We start from the raw sequence: 21,412 nt of genomic DNA, 5'->3' as shown, positions 1-21,412 counted from the left end.
TATACCGAATGCAAGCCCATCGTATTACCTTGGAAATATGGGTCACTTGACATATGAATTCTATTTTGATAGCAAATAACTGAATTACATCAATTTACATCATTTGAACATTCGTAATCTTTTCGATAATATCAGGTTTTAGCATTTCACAATAAGACTATCATCGATGTCATTTGACGTATTCCATACACTTTTAAGGCATGGACGTATACCTTTCAAAAGAAAATCTCTATGAGCTTCATCATTATGTACATCTATAGCAAATTACCACACAATAATAATAGATAATTATGTTTCATAGAATGCAGGCTTATGACAAGATTAGATGTTGTTACGTATTTGTACTATGTTATCATGTTATGTAAACGATCTATTGGTTTGAATAGGTACTATATTAACTCGTTTTGTAATCTTCATTACTGCACCATAATAAAGTCTCTTTATCGTTGGTGAAAACTGTTTTGAGTGGATATTCTATGTCTTTTTTTTTAGCCGCTTACAAGCTCAAATGTTTAATTTTGACCCACAGTTTGTCATGGCTGGGATGACGTTCAGGTTCAAATTCACACGTTGTCAAATGTAGTGCTAATTTGCATACACTTAAACGCCAGCTTTCTGTAAAAAGGACACTATACTGCCATATAATATCAATATAATATCAATATGGTCATCATTGGTGAGTTGGTCAAGCGGCACGTTCACTTGGTCACCTTTCTGTCTACGCCTACAAACTAGCTCAGGAGACTGACCCCGTTCGAAACTGAGTCACGTCTATCGGATGGTGATGTTAAAGGTCCCCAGACGTAAATAATCATATCTTATTGATACACGTGTGTAAAAGTCCAATGACACACACACACACAAACACATTTCCTGTAAGCGGTGAGGTAACGAAAAAATACCAGATTGTAGGAAAATTAACCCCAAATCTTGAAATATAACAATCTGTAAAAGATGTGTAAAATCCGTTCATACCGTCGTGTCTCATAAAATAACAGTCAATTCTTAATCATATAATTGCACCGGTTTGTACCTCATGTCACAATTGTTTACGAACACCCTCAAAGCATTGACACTGGAGAAAAACATATTTACTGGTTTAGGTCAAAACATGTATCAGAGCAAAAGTGGTGATTTCACACAACTGCGATTATTCAGGGGCTGTGTTCTCCTGTTTTTGTATTACGTACCAATATTGTCGTGTCAAGGGTCCAATGATACACGACTTTTGTGCACAACCCTATTGTTACTACTTTTATAAATGGTGTTTTTCTTTCAGTATCTTTTGAAATCTAGTAGAGCACAGGGGTGGCCCAGATGTTTGGTGAAGCGTAATGATATTTCGCTGTGGACAGCGGAAATAGGAAAGAAGAGTCCAAATTCCAAACGATTGCCTCGTACGCTGACTTAAGTCACACTAACCTTAAATATATAACAAAAGTACAGTGTAGGATTAAGAGCTCAATATGTTCTAGTGCATTTAACCCAATCGAACATCTTAAAACCAAGGAGTGAAGACAAGGCAGAACGTATGATTTCTGTGTGCTAAATAGTTTCCATTATCTACGGTTTGACAGATAATACAAATGTTTCACGTGGTGTGTAAAATAATTCTCACCTGAATAATTAATTAGTTATTTCACGATGGGGCTATACAGTGTGGCTGATTACGAGAGGCGAGCTCGAGAGATTCTATCGAGCAGCGCATGGGAATATTACGACTACGGAAGAGAACGACGATGGTGCCTCCAGGACAGTACCAATGCATTTTCAAGGTAATTTCGATTCTCTACTATTTTATGGATACTAAATTCTGTGTCGCCTGCCTAAACCTGGGGTTTATTGCCATATGGTCTACACCCAGCCCCTCCTCACTATTCACATGGTCTAGTAATCATTTCATATACTTATCATTTGGTCTAATGACCATTTAGGCTAATATTCATTTGGCCTAATCTCCAATAAGTTTACTACCCATTTGGTCTATTGCTCATTTAGTCTAATGTCCAGTTGGTCTAATTCCCAGTTTGCATTTACATTGTAAATGCCCATTCGGTCAGCTATCAATAACAGTGTAATAATCATTTAATCATAAATAATATAATCATCAAATGTTTACTAGAATGAGCATTAGACAAATAGGGAATTAGACTAAATGAATAGTAGTCAAAATGGGCAGTAGACTAATTTAATATTAGACCATATGGAAGGTAGACCAAACAGCAATTTACCTTTGAGGGAACGTGCAAGGTATTTGGTCACTTGCCCCATACGTTACCAAATGGAATAATATTGTGAACATAAATTGACATCAAAATAATAATACTTGATAACTTGTCCCATCGAATGTCTAGCCGGCCTTGCAAGTTTAAAACGGTTATAAAACATGCACAAATCTCCCACGACTTTGTGATCAGGGGGTTGGTAACGTATTGGACAAAAAAGCCTGGACTTGCTCTCGAACATAAAAGTCAATTCCATGAGGATAAATAATAATAATTATCCATGCTTATATAGCGCCTACAGCACTTACTTTATCAGAAGTCTCTAAGCGCTCTACAATAATGCAGCATAATTACCCTGGCTTTAGCAGTGCAGCTGTTACGCGCGCTGCGTTTCAAGGAATAAATTCCTTCCAGGATATTCGAGCTAACGTAATGCATACCCCCTTTATAAATTTTAATTTGACATAATAATGATAATGTCGATAAATTACAAACATTATTCGTATTCATGATGATCGTAGTTATGCCATTATCACTTACCAGCTAGGAGATGAAAACAATCTAATTGATTTTATCTCGAGGATAGGCCATCACATCCCTTATTCGATTCTAAAACCTCCAAGGATCTCAAATACATATGACTGATAACTTAAAATGTTGAAACGACTGTCGTACGGAGGTTTGTACACTGTAAAATGTAAGGATGTGACATGTCTTTGAAATAACTTTTACGTCATTACTTCTTATAATGATTATAAAATGTTAATGAAGGTTTTCAATGTGCTGGTAAATCAAGGCATAGAAGATATAGGCTAGGTCATACTCCGCACATGTTACAAATGACCGCAATATGAACAGACATTTTAAACATTAAAGATCTTTTGCATTTTAGTGTACTATTTCTTTCCATCTTGAAAGGAAAGCTTCAACCTTTGCGATAGGGAACGAACGTAGCACTGGTAACTGGTGCACAAATGAATACAATGATTACACACCTATATCATGAATAGCATTTCTACAAAATGGTTTTACCACTTGGTGCAAGTGACCTTTAGCCCCCTTTAGCATCTTTATCTGTAAGGCTCCAAGCATTGAAATCGGGACGTGCAATTTACATCATTTGGGGATATTGGCGATAGCGAGAATTCAGAACTGAACGATACCATAGTACATTGCACCTCACGCTTCATCAGTCTTGTTCAGACGGAGTTTTGCTAGTCGGCGTAAGTTAATAGTAGGTCCATGGTTAATCCCTGCAGCAGTCATGTATATTTTTACTTACACCAATAGTTGTCCACACGCTCTTACTCGGACCAACTTGCCACGATTAAGATTAAGGGTAACTTGCCTCCGTCTCAACAAGACTTACGCAGGTTCTACCAAGTAATGATGCCTTTTATTTCCACAAGAGCTGATGCAGACTTAATTTTGTTCTGTGTCCAATACTGATAAACACAAATTAACTTAAAATTTCCTAATTTCATTTTTTTCCTCACTAGACAACGATCAGGGGATTATAGAAGAAATGTAATAAGACCGATGTCCGCGGTATTCACTTATGTTAACAAGAAGGAGGCGAGAGGGCTCAGTGGTAGAGCAGTGGTCTTGAAACGGGGAGGTCCCGGGTTCGAAATCAAGTCGATGCGCTTGTGCCCATTAATCCCTCGGAGAGGACTTTAAGCCATCGGCCCCTGGTTGCTCACTTACACGCAGTCAGGTAAAACAAACAAACCAACCAACCAGTGGTAATTACTTATGAGTTAAAAATGAAGAGTAATTCTGTTAAACAATATGCCTACATGCTTCATGATTTTTTCTGATGAAGGTACCGAATCAGAAGTCAGGTACTGCAGGATGTTTCAAAGCGGAGTTTAGCAACCACTGTCCTTGGGCAGCCCCTAAAGTATCCTATATGCATCGCACCTACAGCCGTTCACAGGTTTGCACACCCAGATGCCACAAAAGAAACATCCAAAGGTAAGCAGTTTTGTAATTATGTGTAAGGGATATCAAAAGTGTGAGGGTCGTTCTGATAGTTACATTGTTCTATTTCAGAGTGATAGTTGTAATGATTTAAGTGTAAATATACTTGTTATTTTCTTCCTTGGCTGGATTTTTTTTTTTTTTTTTTTTTTTGGGGGGGGGGGGGGGGCTACCTCCCATATATACCTTTAAATACACTCTCGTTGTGTATCGAGTTTAACGTATAGCTTGCACCAGCAGGTGCAGAAGCTGCGGAAACGTTGATGGTGCTGTCCGCCGATTCGTGCTTTCCAATGGCAGACGTTGCAGCTGCAGCTCCCAACGGTCATCGCTGGATGCAAATGTATCCATTCACCGATCGTCAACTCACTTTGACAGTCATTCGACGAGCTGAGAGTCTAGGGTTCAAAGCCCTGGTCGTTACAGTGGACTCCCCCTCACAAGGACTGGACAGACGAATGGTCGAAATATTTAACGAACCTCACATCTTAAACAACCCAGACTTCCGGTAAGTAGAAGTATCTAGGATGACTTCTTTTCAGCTTTCCAATAATAGACGCAAAGACCTTTTTCTTCCAAAATCTCAACCCAAAGCTGGGCTTTATCATTTTGTAGAAAAAAGGGAAATCGGATTTAACAAAGGAAGTAAGTCTAGGGTCTAATTTTCCTTTTGCTAACGTAATCTTACTCCCGTGATCGAGTTAAATATAAAGCTGAGTTCCGGTCATGCGATTGCATTGTAAAAGAAATGGTGTGGAATCGTTGGTCATGTAACATATTAGTACTGTTGTGTTTACTGCAAGGTTATGGAGTCATCAAAATGATAACAAAATTATATAGTAACAAGCACTGTACACAGAAAGATGTAAACAAACAGATGTACACAAACATGTGGCATAAAAAATTGGGCCTCATTTTTAAGATGTAACTTGTCATATTTAGAATATGAAGGCATTTGAAAAGCCATGCTTTTTAGGGATCATTTATCCATGTTCTTCCACACTTGCATAATAACAATGATAAAGCTCACAAATTATTTTTCACCTCTCCCCAGAACTCCACCTACTCTTTAAACTAAATATAATTTGCAGAAATAAACCAATGATTTATATCTACGTACATTCACATCATGATTAAAGTTCCTTTCTTCCTATGATCCGAGTTATACCCCAGCCACACCAATAGATCAGACACCTTATATGGACAACACGACGAAAAGAATTTTACAATGCCTCGAATGGCCAAAAATGTGTCGGTCTAGAGTAGGTATGGAATCGGTTTGGTCGTTTAAATGAAGTTTCAAGAAATAATTAGATTGCCATTGATACACAAGTAACTTACAATATTCCGTATACTTGAACTTATCTTGCAGGATAATAATTTCCGGGCTCTTTGAACATTCTTGTTATCATTAGTATAATTATTACTATTATTAACAGGCGCGGATCCAGGATTTTCCAATAGGGGGGGCCGGAATTTTGAAAATTGCGCCGACCGTTTTTTTCAAGGTCTTATTAGAAGCACCATACCATTACAATTTTTGACATTTTAATCGGGGGGGGGGGGGCTATAGCCTCTTATCCGAAAAGTAACTTTCTGGTTTCACAATTCGGCCAGTGAGCGAAGCGAGCGAGCAACAATTTGAGCAAAATATTTTGTGAAAGTGTTATTTATAACCAAAATAAACGAGAAAAGATGTCAAAAAATCATATGAGGGTAGCTCGCTAACCCCCTCCCCCCCCCCCCCCCCCCAATGACGCGCGAAGCGCGGAAGCTTTGACCTTTCATTAATTATTAGAGAAAGAAGACGATTTGTTGTACCATTCTCGACTCTTAATCCTTCTCTGAAAGCTTTGACATGTTATAGTTTAATGAAATTATTAGAGAAAGGAGATGATTCGTTGTTCCATTCTCGACTCTCAATCCTTCTCTGAATTCAGTTTACCCCCTCCCGCGCAAAGCGCAGAAGCTTAACGTTTCATTAAATTATTAGAGAAAGAAGACGATTTGTTGTACCATTCTCGACTCTTATTACTTGACTGAATTCACCCCCCCCCCCCTCCCGCGCGAAGCACGGAAGCTTTGGCCTTTTATAGTTTAATGAAATTATTAGAGAAAGAAGATGATTCGTTGTACCGTCATCGACTCTTAATCCTTGTCTGAATTAAGTTCCCGTCCCCCCCTCCCACGCGTAGCGCTGAAGCTTTGACGTTTAATTAATTATAAGGAAAAGGATACGATTCTTTGTACCATTCTCGACTCTTAATCCTTGTCCGCATTAAGTTCCCGTCCCCCCCCCTCCTCCAGCGCGTAGCGCTGAAGCTTTGACGTTTAATTAAATTATATGGAAAAGGAGACGATTCTTTGTACCATTCTCGACTCTTAATCCTTGTCTGAATTAAGTTCCCGTCCCCCCCCCCCTCCTCCAGCGCGTAGCGCTGAAGCTTTGACGTTTAATTAAATTATATGGAAAAGGAGACGATTCTTTGTACCATTCTCGACTCTTAATCCTTGTCTGAATTGAGTTCCCGTCCCCCCTCCCGCGCGTAGCGCGGAAGCTTTGACGTTTAATTAAATGATAAGGAAAAGGGGACGATTCTTTGTACCATTCTCGACTCTTAATCCTTGTCTGAATTAAGTTCCCGTCCCCCCCCCCCCTCCTCCAGCGCGTAGCGCTGAAGCTTTGACGTTTAATTAAATTATATGGAAAAGGAGACGATTCTTTGTACCATTCTCGACTCTTAATCCTTGTCTGAATTGAGTTCCCGTCCCCCCCCCCTCCCGCGCGTAGCGCGGAAGCTTTGACGTCTAATTAAATTATAAGGAAAAGGGGACGATTCTTTGTACCATTCTCGACTCTTAATCCTTGTCTGAATTGAGTTCCCGTCCCCCCCCTCCCGCGAGTAGCGCGGAAGCTTTGACGTCTAATTAAATTATAAGGAAAAGGAGACGATTCTTTGTACCATTCTCGACTCTTAATCCTTGTCTGAATTAAGTTCCCGTCCCCCCCCCCCCCCCCCCCTCCTCCAGCGCGTAGCGCTGAAGCTTTGACGTTTAATTAAATTATATGGAAAAGGAGACGATTCTTTGTACCATTCTCGACTCTTAATCCTTGTCTGAATTGAGTTCCCGTCCCCCCCTCCCGCGCGTAGCGCGGAAGCTTTGACGTTTAATTAAATGATAAGGAAAAGGGACGATTCTTTGTACCATTCTCGACTCTTAATCCTTGTCTGAATTAAGTTCCCGTCCCCCCCCCCTCCTCCAGCGCGTAGCGCTGAAGCTTTGACGTTTAATTAAATTATATGGAAAAGGAGACGATTCTTTGTACCATTCTCGACTCTTAATCCTTGTCTGAATTGAGTTCCCGTCCCCCCTCCCGCGCGTAGCGCGGAAGCTTTGACGTTTAATTAAATGATAAGGAAAAGGGGACGATTCTTTGTACCATTCTCGACTCTTCCTTGTCTGAATTAAGTTTTCCCTTGCCCGTGTGATGCGCGTAAGCTTTGACGGTTCATTAAATTATTAGAGGGAGAAGACGAATCGTTTTACCATTCTCGTCTCTTAATCCTTCTTTGAATTCAGTTTTCCCCCTCCAACGCGAAGCGCGAAAACGTTGACGTTTCATTAAATTATTAGAGAAAGAAGATGATTCGTTGTACCGTCATCGACTCTTTATCCTTGTCTGAATTGAGTTCCCCCCCCCCCTCCTCCTCCCGCGCGAAGCGCGGAGGCTTTGACGTTTCATTAAATTATTAGAGAGAGAAGACGATTCGTTGTACCGTTCACGACTCTTAATCCTTGTCTGAATTGAGTTCCCGCCCCCTCCCCCCTCCCGCGCGAAGCGCGGAAGCTTTGACGTTACATTAAATTATAAGGAAAGGAGACGATTCTTTGTACCATTCTCGACTCTTAATCATTGTCTGAATTGAGTTCCCGCCCCCCCCCCCTCCTCCCGCGCGAAGCGCGGAAACGTTGACGTTTCATTAAATTATTAGAGAAAGAAGATGATTCGTTTTACCATTCTCGACTCCCAATCCTTGTCTGAATTCAGTTGCCCCCCTCCCGAGCGATGCGCGGAAGCTTTGACATTTCATTAAGTTATTGCAGAAAGAAGACGATTCGTTGTACCGTTCTATATTACACCTACCATGGATAAATCACGACCGGGAGTGTCATAATTTTGTGTTATCGGGCGAGGGCCGGGGCCGGGCGTAGCGACCAAACGAGATTTTGCAATGTTGAATGCTGAAATTATGCATTCTAAAAAATCCCTAAGCCCGATATGTACGTTCTTTCCGCTATATTTATTTCTAGCTTTATTTCTAAATTTTCCTGGGAGACTTGTCCCCATATCGGGCCCAGGATCGCCGCCCCTGTCCATGATTACTACCAACATGAGTTCTAATACAATCACAAGCGAGTCGATACGAGCTGAATCCAAATGAAGGGCAAAATAAGAGTTGTCAAGCGGCCCTACCGTTAATTTAAAATTTGACTGTTGAGTATATAACTTCTATTTAAAAGACATCCAAAATATTGTGCCCTTTTCAAATTTCTCACTAAAGAGTGATGACCGCAGGGGCAGTTCTTAACGTTTAACTTTGAATCCGCGGCTCGAGATTTTATGCGGCCGGCCCGGCCCCCCTCTATTCAATAACGTTTGCCAATGAGCCTTCTGGAATGTCCCCTAATCTCCCGATTACAGTTTTCCCATATTTGTCGTTACTGTCACTTAGCGCCATTTCCTTGCCTTTCCCCCTTTCTCACCGACTTTTCTTTTCCCCACCCCCCCCTCACCCTTTCAGTGTTATCTAGGGTACGCACATGTATGTTCCTCTCTTTGAAAGCACCCCTCTGTCTCCGGTGTGTAAAGTCAGTACGGGCCGGATTTTTGTGTATTGCGGGCCGGACTTTGTTTCGTGAAAAGTTACTCTTTATCGGAAATTTAGGGAACACAAATTCGGTCCCTCCGACCCGGAGTTGGAGGGAGGGAGGGGGGGGGGGGGCTTTTTATTTATCTTTTCTCTTCTATTTTCTTTCTCTTCTTTTTTCCTTTCTCTTCTCCTTTCTTTTCTCTTCTCCTTTTTTTTCTCCTCTTCTCCTTTCTTTTTTTCTCTTCTTTTCTTCCTCTTTTTTTCTTCCTTTTTTTTTGCGCCGCCAATAGGGGGGGCCGCGGCCGTTTCGGCCCCCCCCCCCTGGATCCGCCACTGATTAATATCATTGCATCATTATCATCATTTTTCTAACTATCATCATCACCATTATCAGTTTTATCTCTCCACCCCTCCCCCCCACAGATTGGCGGTATTTGAAGCAGACATCTCATCGTCACGTGCAGCCACAGCAGAGGGCGACTTGAAACTCGTCAATTATATGACAGAAATGCAATATAATCCTACCGCTACTTGGGACTACATCAGGTGGATGAAAAGCCAAACCTCTCTACCAATTGTTTGCAAGGGGATACTGACATGTAGGTATGATGGTTGATGCTCAGTGTAAATGGTTTATTAGTCACATGCCTCAATGATCACACATTCTATTGTGGCGACTCCGTCCACTGTGACCCTTAAAGCCTGTCTGGACTAGTTTGGCCAGGAGGAATTAGACCATAGACCTATTACGTAGTAGGTCCATGATTGGACCGCCCTGCGTGGTCACTTACAGGTGGTTATCTCATCAAATCAGCTCTCAATTAAGAAAAGGGGACCATGGGGGACCAATGGTCACCAGTTAGGCATTGTTTGCTATATAGAGGGCGCAAGTAGCTATGAGTAGTAGTGCAATTGGGCTTTAAGACCCGTTCGAATGTGGCGCGGTAATTCGCCGCAAAACGTTGATGCGGTGTTTGTGTGCTTGTTGTTGTTGTTGGAGGGGTATAAATGAATGGCAATATTAAGGAGGTTAAAACAAACGGCCGCGGCACAAATCATGTTCTTTGTGCCGGTGTGGTAGGCGATTTGTTCCGGGTTCCTCGGAACAAATCTACTGGATCGACTCGTTCGCAGATACGTTCGAAAGCCGCCGTTCTTATCCGATATTGGCCGAACGTTTCTGCTTATATAATCGCGTATATTTTTATTACTTGTGTCGAATAAACATGGTAAAAATAAATTTTAGCTTTATCTTGATACTTTTGTATTTATTGTTGGAATGAAGACCAATATTATTTTTTTTGAAATATTACTTAATAATAAGGTTTATAACCTCGTACGGAATTACCCGCGCGCGGTACGAAAAATAAATAAATAAATAACCTACTGACTAGTATATTATGCGCATAGAGTACATGTATATCATATGCATGCACGCACGTGCATACTCGGCACGATATATTGCGACACAGCATGCTGATCTGGCCCGGTAATAGGTGGTTGACGTAACACGACATCATATAAAGCAGCATTCAAACCAAATTAGAAGGCCTGATTAGAAAACACCCCGACATCTGCTTTTACAGGCAAACTAAGCCTATGGCGACAACTGCCCTTTTTGCTAGACCACCCAGTCCCCGTCGCTTCGCGACTGCGCTGTCTATAGTTACTGTTTGTGGTCAATCATTGGCCGCAATTATCAACATATTTGAACAACGGGAATCTGCATTTCTATACAAAGTTCTCAAATTGGCAATCGTTGGTGTAGCTAATTTGGAGAAGTTTGATTGGTTGCAAAGGCCGACCAGAATAGTTCATTTTGCTTTAGGGGTGTACCATGGCGTGTATTCAATAATACGTGAGCACGCACGCTCTCCGATGAGATTCGGAACGGATCGGCGGCTAAATATCCCGCCGATTGGTTCCACGGAATGAATCGCCTGGCCGGAACCGATCGCCTGTGACTAGCGGAACGAATCTACGAATCCGGAACAAATCGGCGGGTACATATCCAGGCGATCGGTTCCGGAGGAACCGATCGCCTGCACGGAACAAATCGCCTATGACACCGGCTGGCGGCAATTTTTTTTCTTCTTCAACCAATCAAACTTCTCTACAAAGTTAGTATAAAACATGACGTCAGGAGTACCCTGCGCAACTTTTGGCAACGCTCTCCTCGCGAGAAATTTATAAAAAATGGCAAGATTTACCAGCACCTTTTATTTGTAAATGCCATAGACGAAAAAAGTCCCTGAAAGGATTGCTCTGGTATAAAATTCTTTAGTTAAAATATGACTAGAAATAGCGGGATATTTTGAACCAAACTTTTGTACATGTTTGTGTAGTCCCTTATACACATTTGGTGTGTAGTACTTGCGAATATTAATTTCAAGATTGAATCACTTTCCTATCGTTTTTATGATTCCATAACCTCAAAGATGCTTTCACATGTCATGACCACAACTCTACGTTATCTTTGAAAGCACGCGGGATCAAGAGACCTCGAGAAGCCACTGGTCTCATGTTTAAAGGGTACTGAGCGGTCTGATTGGGATTTATCTATGTCTTACTACTTTCAAAAAATATTTTTGACAACTAAAAATCGATATTGTAATGGCACATCAGTTTTCCAGGAAACACTTTGAAACATGTTTGTGTTGATCACAAAATACCGTATTGGGTGGTGAAAGCTTATTCGTAACAGATAAGTGGTAATCCAAACTTCTAAACTTTATATATAGACCAAAAGAAGCTTTTACACTTTCCAAACTTTTCATACTCTTGGTTCATAAAAAGAATGTTAACGAATGAATATTTTTTTATTTGAGAAATTATAGTAACAAGAGGAAACTTTCATTTCAATCTCATAAATAAGGTGAATCTGCAAAAGCTGCTGCACACGCAGGGGTTGATGGGATACTAGTATCAGCTCATGGAGGAAGACAACTGGATGGCGCTCCAGCTCCGGTAATTGTTTTCTTATTTTCTAAATCCGAACCACCTTCCCGAATTCTCCTAATTCAAATGTTTAGGCAAGTGCAAGGTAATGTCCTATTTGTGACCAAGTATTTTTGAATTTTATTTGGAATTGTGATTTTAAATTGGGAATAAAATATCGTATGAGTTAGATCCAAGCTGCATGTTGTCGCAGTGCTATTAGCTTCATACAGTCATCAGATTTTATTGAAATCCGAGATATTGTAAGATAAGTATGGGATAAAATATCTTGGACTTGCCTTTCTACTCAGTGGCGTATCGAGGGATAATGGCAATAGGGTAAACAAATGAAATGTAAGGGTCGAGGGTTCGAATCCCAACCTGGAAGTAGCGTCTTTTGGCAAGGCATTAATCCACATTTGCCACTTTTCACCCAGGTGTAAATGTATATCCGGTAGTTGTTTGGGGAATTACAATTGCAGGGCTGTCAGGAAGAACAGTATCGATGCGGATGAGACCTCCCTCGGTAAACAAAATTAATATTATTGTTATAGATTATTATTATTATACTTTGATGAACCAACAGATCGATGCCCTGACTGAAGTGGTGGACGCTGTCCGTGGTCGAGATATCGAAGTCTACATGGACGGCGGTGTAAGGACTGGAACGGATGTCTTCAAGGCTCTTGGGCTGGGGGCACGGGCCGTGTTTGTTGGAAGGCCTATCTTGTGGGGGTTGGCTTGCCAGGTAAGAAAAAACAGAGATAATTTGTGAATGGTACAAAAGACCTGGGGGCGTTTCACAAATAGTTGAACTTATCTCTAAGTTGGACTTAAAAATTATGGAAAGCAATTAGCATTTTTTTAAATATTTTGTAAAAATTATTTTAAAAGGCATACAATATCGATTCAAATCATTCATATTTTCTATTATCATGGGAAATTTCATGGTTTTGATGTGGAATTTATGAAAAGTCTGAAATACTTGAGCTTTTGCTTTTGAATTTATTTGATTTTAAGGCTACAAATGGCTCTCCATAATATTTAAGTCCAACTTAGAGTTAAGTTCAACTTAGAGATTCTAGGGGGTGTTTCACAAAGATTCTAAGTTGAACTTAACTCGTAAGTTGGACTTAAAAATTATGAAGAGCCATTTGTAGCCTTAAAATGAAATATATTCATAAGCGAAAAATCAAGTATTTCAGACTTTTTATATATTCCACATCAAGAACATGAAATATCCTTGATAATTCAAAATATAAATGGTTTGAATCAACATTTTATGCCAATATTTTTGTAATTTGTAAGTCCAACTTAGAGTTAAGTTAGACTTAGGATCTTTGTGAAACACCCCCAGGGGTGGATATGGTGGTAAACGGAATGACGAATCAAGTAAAACAGACAATATAGGGGCGGATCCAGGATTGTCGAAGCATACTCCTCACTTTACCATAGGCCAGAAGGATTGGAGAACAGGCCGCCTCAGTTTTTTTTTTAGTGTGTGGGGGAGGGGGGGGGGGGAGGGTTGTGAAGGTCTGGAGCAAAAAAAGAGAAGAGTAATAGGCTTTTCCGGTATTGCCCAGCGGGAATCCTGTCGGCCATCCCAAGATTTTAAAAGGGAAAGGGCGGATTTTTAAAAATCACAAAGATGACCGTTTCTCATGGTTATTTCTTTTTCTATTGTTTTATCCATGCTCGATGCTTGGAATAGGTGTTTTCGCCACACTTGTCCCTCTCGAACCAGGTATATCTAATGTGTACCCTGTACCTGATGGGGTAATGATAACAATTACAGGGTGCTCTGGAAGACCACTACCACTACCACTTATGTGGATAATTATGTGAATAAGACCATTTAAAAATTAATGTTCACATTTTGTCTTTGCATTTAACCTGCAGGGTGCAGAAGGCGTCAAGGATGTGCTTGATATACTCCGATCTCAATTAGATGACGTGTTAGCAATAAGCGGTAAGAAAAGATTTCTTTGGTATGAACACAGGGTGTCTTGTAGTGGAGGGGAATGTTACAATGAATACAGAGTTTGATAGAGCAAACAAAAATGACGACTGAAGAGAAGGAAAGGGAATATCAATAACTTCTTATTTTCTGTCCGATTTTTTTCTTCGAACTGTCATCGGTCTGCTCCTTTGGTTTTTTTGCTTTCTCTAAGATTTGTTTCCTATTAAGGTTGGATTCCCTTTTAATTTGAGCTCGTATAACCACTGGTAAAAAGTAGTACTAAAACGACTATGGTTGAAGTTGAATTAGATATTGCTAAAATTGTGTGTTTTCACATAATTATCTTTAGCTTCTACCAAGCTTCAAATTTGGCAATTTTTCGGCCACTCCTGTGGTTTTTCCCCAAGCCGAGTGAGAGTCTCTGTAATTTGGCAAAAGTTTTGATAACTGTAGTTTAATTTAATAACTCCTAAACTAAGTTTAGCTGCTAAATATCAAAGCGGGACTGCACTACTTGCAGAGCCATCTATACACAGAGTTTGGCCAACTTGGTTTCACTGGGTCACAACATGATGGCGTATGGCCCAACAAAGCAGTAGTCGCCATATTGTGTCCAACTCGAACCGGGTTGGTCAAACTCTCAACTCTAATCAATGGCACTGACTACTTGAAGCTACTTGCGCCCTCTATATGGCAAACAATGCCCAAGCGGTACCCGTTGGTCCCCCATGATCCTCTTTTTTCTTATGTTAAGTGAAAGTCGATTTGACGAGATAACCACCCGTCAGTGACCATGCAGGGAGGTAAAATACTACTCTGAATAATTAGTTAGATTCCCTCTATTTGAAAAACTAAAGCCACAAGATCTGTTTGTACCAAAAACTATGGCACATTCAAATACAAATTTTACGCATATTGTTTAGAGAAAGGATGTCCTTGACAACTTGAAAGTTTGCCCAACATAGCAACCAGTAATGTATGCAGACTGGATTATAAGTATCATAGTTTATTCACCAATAACAGGTTAATGGAATAACTCGCCACTAGGTCCCCAAGAAAGAAACATTCATAAATTCGATCGAATATGTTAGTAAACCGATGTGCATGGCAACTGAAATTACAGAGTCTTTAATTATTCATGATACTGCATAGCAAAGTTATTAACAGTAACAAATATGATTTTATTTTGTGTTACTCCTACTATCCCCCTACTATCGCTTTGTATGTGTTTTTTCGAAGACATTTTTTTACACCCTATAAAATCATTTCTATTAGGTTGCACTTCGCCTTGTACCATCCCTGAGGGAACGGTGGTACATGAATCGTATTACCATCGTGGTCCGAGCCGGGGCAGGGAGAAGAGCAAGCTTTAAAGAAAGATGGTCGTCACTTTCCAGGTACAGAAGGTCATAATTCGCTGATACCGGACTTGGTGGAAATTCCATTTATAGGAGCACAAGTCTCGTACACAGCAAACCCAGCAAATTCCATCCAGAAATACTCCTAGTCTTTCAGAGCAAAGATATATTACATCTCCTTGCTCAGAGAGTCTTGTAAGACCACTTTACCATATATATGGAGAGATGGAGTGAAAATGCAGAGCATTACATAATGCCTGTTGGTCATAAAACTGAAGGCTAATCCCGGTGCTTGGCAATACCTGTTATTGGGCAAACACCAGAATGGTGACTAATTCATGATAACCCACTACTATGCATCTAACAATAAGAAAAAACTAATTCTAAATAAATTTTATTTTACTTTTCAAAGATGCGACAGAATGATTTTCAGAGCATTTCTCTCTCAAAATCCTATTTCTAGTATAATCCTGAATTAATATTAATATTTTTAACACTTAATGCTTACAAAGCTAATAACAAAACGGATATTCCCATCCATCTCGGTGCAATACCAAACGACGATATTCGTTTCCACAAAAAACTAGTGTGTATGATATTGAGTAGTTTTATAATTATATCTTAAATTTGTTTTAAATGTTTATAATTAATTTGTAATGTTTTGTTGGAAACATGAATAAATTTGAAAAATCCTATGTGAAACGATTCCCATGCAGGGCATGGTCATGGACGACTCACGTGATGTACAATAACTCCACCATGAAAATGATATAGCCAGGATATATCCAGTTTGACGTCACGTACAGATCAGTTTAAGTGTATACAAATAATCTTCAAAGGTGCCTGTTTAATTTGGCATATAATTATTTGCTATTCCATTTTTGTATGTTCATTCTTACTCCAATTTTTTCCTTTGTTTATAATGCAGATGCTTTTGTATGATCTCTTTTTATGTTTTGTTACGCAAGTGCGCCTTAAAGATAAAGACCCGTTCTGGTCATGCGATTGCATTGTGAAAGAAACATTGTGGAATCGATCAGAAAAGGTTGATCATCTAGCATACAAGTATTGGTGTGTACTGCAAGGTTCTGGAATCATCAAAATGATAAGAAATTTGGTCCAGTCTTCGTAAAGTTACAAGCACTGTACACAGAAAGATGTATATGGGACTACGCACACGTGCGCGACACGTGCGTTTATCTCTCACAGGCCAATAGATAAACTAATTTCCCAAATATATCAATTAGTAGGCGGTTTCCCGACAAAATTGTTATCATCATGAATTAGTCAAAACATATTCTTTTACATGATTGGTAATAAGAGCTTCCATTTCATTTTTTGAAATTGGGGCGTTTCCAATACTAGTCTTTACCTTTAAGCATTTGCGTTTGAGTGGATCCAGCGCCTTATAAATCTCATACATGATCATAATCATTATTATGCTAAAATCTACATTTGCAATAACTTCATTATCTGTATTGCTAGATATTAAAGTAATCCTCCTTGTTTAGATAATTCCTCAATCTGAAGACTATCAATGCATTCATTGACTGAGCTTTACAGTAGCAGAATATCACGGCGAAAATACTGACTTTGATTATTTGTACAACCTTCTAATAATCATTCGCTCACTTTACTAGATAGTAATTACAAACTCCCATCCCAACACGAGGAGGAAAACAAGTCACATAAGGAATTTAAATTTGATAAGATATAGTCCAAATTTTATTCATTATTTTGCATACAAAATATTACATTCATGCAAAATGGGCGAAATACCCTGTTGATTGTTACAAACAAATAAATATATTTATAGAAATGTTAACATATATGTTTCGTATACAATACATTGTTATGTATTATTATACAACTAGCAGGACCCGCGGAAATCCGCGGGATTCTAGAGGGGGGCGGGGGTGTAAATATAGAGACCATGGGCGTCAATCCTTACGCAATACCTATTGTTCAGGGGGATGATCTATCATCCCCCTGAACAATAGGTATCACGTAAGGATTGACGCCCATAATAGAGACTCTAAATTAAAACCACCAAGAACTTTATTTGCCATTTATTAAAAAAAAAAAAAAAAAAACCATCCAATTCTACCGGTAGTTATTCTTTAAGCCTCTTTAACACTGGAACTGCGTAGAGTTGCGTAGTGTGGCGTACCGACTACGCAGAAATTAGGCTGCGTATTAATGGAAAAATGTTGCTTCCCTGTAGTCCCTGTGTAGGTTATGCATAGGCTAGTTGTTTGCTTATGGTTGCTTACGGTTGCTTACTGTGTGGAAAGATTTTACTGCTTTGTCGATCAGGCGTAGGGTAGCATACTGTTGCGTGGGCATGTAGCGTAGTGTTGCGTAAAAAGGCGTACTTTCTGCGTCAAGTTTCTACGCCGAAAGTACGCGAAAAAAATTAAACATGTTGAATTGTTTTCGTTCATCTTGCGTACCCCTTTCCGTCCCTCAGCATATAGTAACGTAGGCCAGCGTAGTTAGTACGCAACACTACGCAACTCTACGTATTGACCCCACGCCAATTAGTGACCCGCAAGTGTCACAAATAAAGTATTAAAAATATGCTCATCTGACCCTAATTAAACGCCTAAAACCCCCGAGCTTTCGGGGGTTTATGGCCCCTTGAAACTTGTGGACCCCACGCTATATTACATAAACACTCAACTCGCTGCGATCTGATCTCTCCCACCCCCCCCCCCAAACTTTGAAGAACGTAACCCCCGAGCTTTTGGGGGTTTATGGCCCCTTGAAACCCGTGGACCCCACGCCTATATTATATATTCACTCAACTCAGGACCCGCGGAAATCGCAAGATTCTAGAGGGGGGGGGGGGGGGGGGGGGGGGGCGCAGGCAAAAAATTAAGTTTTTCATTTCGGGGGCTCTATTTCAAATTTTTGGGGCAATTTTCGTGGGCTACTTTTTCAACTTTCGGGGGCTCTTTTTTCTGGGGCTACTTTTTCATTAATTCATAAAAGGATAGGCCTACACTTTGTTGAGATTTGTTTAGTAGGCTAAGGTTTCAGGCTTCCTACTTCATAATTGCCTATTTAAAAAAAACAAACAACATTTTTTTAAGTTCAATAACTAAGTTTTCATGCATTGATTTGATGCAAGAACTGTAACATAATAGACCCTAGATTGTGATTATTTTTGACCATGAATTTCGATAATCATTTTTCAAAGTAAAATTTTCACAAGAAAATCAGACAGTCGTTTAAAAACGTAGACATTAGTAATACTTTTACTAATTCTAAGCTCAGGTTTCGTAAATCTTTTCACGAAACTATATTGAAATCGCGGCAATAATCATGCAAACCAACAGATAACAATTTCAAAGTGTCAAATCTCTTCGACTCGATCTAAGCTCAGCTGAACTCACACACACTACAGCGTAAGTCCAGGAAGCTCGAACACCGGCGCCGCAGGCGTCGGACGCCTGCGGTGCGGGGTGCCGGTGTTGGAGCTTCCCGGAGTTACGCTGCACTGTGTGTACTGTATGTGTGTTGACTGAAGGCAGCTTGCGACTGAACTGTCAGTCCAATGGTTTTCTTGTGAAAACTTTCTTTTAGAAAATGATAATCAAAATCCAGTATACATGGCCGTAGTAATCACAAAATAAGCTTTGATTTCATACCTCCATTCACGAAAACTATATAAAAATCGCGGCAATCATGATGGAAATAGGTCTCTAAGTTTGGACGTCGACGGGAATTAGCCCCGTGTATCTCTCTGGCTTGTGCAGCTCGTACAAAGCACACCCTATAGCAAGAGGGCTTACTCGGGGGGTAATCCCGCCCTTTGCATAGAGCATTTCATACGCAACATAATGTGAGTTGCTCGTCATCTGTCGTGTCTCTCCTTGATACGGATGTAATGTTGAATATGCATGAGGTATCTCTGTCCTGCATTATGCATATCGCGTCTGTTTTCGCCCTGGACGTCGACACAGAGGAGGACCTCGCGCGGAGTATAGCCAATTCCACAGAGTAGACTCTCCCACGGACGATGGCACCGGTCACCGCGACCCCGAGGGGAGGGTTCAGGAGGAGATAGCTGCACCAACTTCGGTCGGCGATCTCATTAAAAAACAATAGAATACAAAGGCCGGCGGAGACGTCATGCCCCCCCCCCCCCCGCGGAGCCTTCTCGTATTATTATTATAGAAGATTGACTGTTATGTGATGCACTTTGTACATTTCAAGATGTGGGGGGGGGGGGGGGGGGGGGTGGTTGTGATTTCGATTAAACGCAAATTTAAAAGAGCGATTCCTTTCTTGAAAAGTCCTCGTAAATAATCCAGGTTATAGGAATGAAATATTGATTTCTCTTTAAAAAAATAAATACAGTTAAAGGTGAAGTCCACCCTGATATAAAGTTGATTTAATAGAAGCAGAAAATGAGAGGAACAGGTCAGTCAAAGTTTGAGCACAATCAGATTAAAATGAGAAAGGTATGCATTTTTGAAGTTGTAATCAATCATACAGAAAATGGCAACCATATTTTGCGAGCTCCGTACAAATCATTTAGAAATTGCTATGTTTGCCCTAAAGAAAAGGGCAAATGGGAGAGGAGTTTACAACTTCAACATTCGTAACATTCTTATTTTTAATCGCATTTCGATCAAACTTTCACTGACCTGTTCCTCTCACTTTTTGACACTTAATATCAGGGACTTCCCCTCTAATTGAGGCAGGCATTTATTTATTATAGTGCATAACATTAAAAGGCTCAGGTTCGGACTTTGTGAGTACACATAAGAGTATATAAATATATGTGATAGCATATACAACTATATTGCAATAGAAACGGTCGCCTAAATCGAATATATGTGACCTAGAATTTAGATTGTCAACTAATTGCGTATAAAATACCCTGGCTACAATATAGTACAATATAAAACAAATATTATCGTACAATGGAAGGCAGTAGATATTTGAAAAGTTCATACATATAAAAGCAGTCATTAATACTTTTATATGCCGAAAAAAATAAATAAAATAAATAAAAAATAAAAAAAACTTTTGCCGAAGATGGGATTTGATCTCTTGCGTACAGAAGGTGATGTAACTAAAATCACCGCCTTAAACGGCTCGGCCATCGCGCTCTGTTACCTTACCGAGCAGTTTTCTCTAATATATACATTAAAATGGATTGAAAACGGCTTCGCGTGGTGGATGCTTCGCGGCTGCTCCATTAAACGGGCCCTTCTTTTACTTTTGCAATGCATATTGGCACGAACTTAGATCAAGATCTATCGGCAGATGTTGTTTTGTTCGTCTTCATGTCAACAATGCAAGATAAAAATTGTCGGTAAGATCGATCGAGATTCAATTGTATTGAAATTACCGACCAATTCTTCGCACACGTACGGTATCCTCGATCGCTCACACCATTTTTTAACATGTAAACCTATGGGGTAACCATGGAGACTGAACTATTTTCCCGGTAACCATGGTTACTGGGATTTTAGAACTGTTTTAACCATGGTTACTGGGAATTTTACAGAAGTAGTTTATGAATGCAATTTCGACCAATCAGATGGCTGGATTTCTTAAGTGAGGTATATAAAGTACAATATAAAACAAATATTATCGTACAATGGAAGGCAGTAGATATTTAAAAAATTCATACATATAAAAACAATGAGATTTCAAATGTTCACATGCCTCTCTCAAAAAATTGGATCTATCGTTGCTGTTTATTGCGTTGTCGTTTTCTTTAAGCCCTCGTTATTATAAGATGTGTTAAAGGTTAACAGCGAGGTTGACGAATCTATGATCTTTGAATGCTATTCGTAGTTAATGCCATGCTTTGAATGTTACGTCAATGAAATGAAAGGGCACATTTTTAAACCCCAAAGAACGAGATCATCATTTACACTGGGTAGCAAAATATTGGCAGAAATTACAGTTCCGATGCACAATTGCTATCAGAATCAGATACCAATAAAGTTTCTGTGGACTTTGATTTCTCAAAAAGCCTAATCAAACATTCAAAACATTCTTTAAAAACATATTTACATAAATTACATAAATCTTGCGTCGATGAATTTGACA

The 21,412-nt window shown here is 39.8% G+C and overlaps 1 protein-coding gene across 1 annotated transcript; it reads left to right on the top strand.

The window, feature by feature from the left end:
• Positions 1–1,321: 1,321 nt before the first annotated feature.
• LOC578272 (hydroxyacid oxidase 2) lies at positions 1,322–15,703 on the top strand. Its single transcript, XM_030975456.1, has 8 exons — positions 1,322–1,775; positions 4,051–4,202; positions 4,449–4,716; positions 9,506–9,681; positions 11,958–12,049; positions 12,606–12,767; positions 13,919–13,988; positions 15,255–15,703. The coding sequence occupies exons 1-8, from the start codon at positions 1,645–1,647 to the stop codon at positions 15,350–15,352; spliced, it is 1,149 nt and encodes a 382-aa protein (XP_030831316.1). The 5' UTR covers positions 1,322–1,644; the 3' UTR covers positions 15,353–15,703.
• Positions 15,704–21,412: the final 5,709 nt, after the last annotated feature.

The sequence above is a fragment of the Strongylocentrotus purpuratus genome, unplaced genomic scaffold, assembly GCF_000002235.5.
Source record: "Strongylocentrotus purpuratus isolate Spur 01 unplaced genomic scaffold, Spur_5.0 spur5_scaffold_8, whole genome shotgun sequence".
NCBI classification, from domain to species: domain Eukaryota; kingdom Metazoa; phylum Echinodermata; class Echinoidea; order Camarodonta; family Strongylocentrotidae; genus Strongylocentrotus; species Strongylocentrotus purpuratus.
This window is presented reverse-complemented; position numbering and strand designations above follow the sequence as displayed.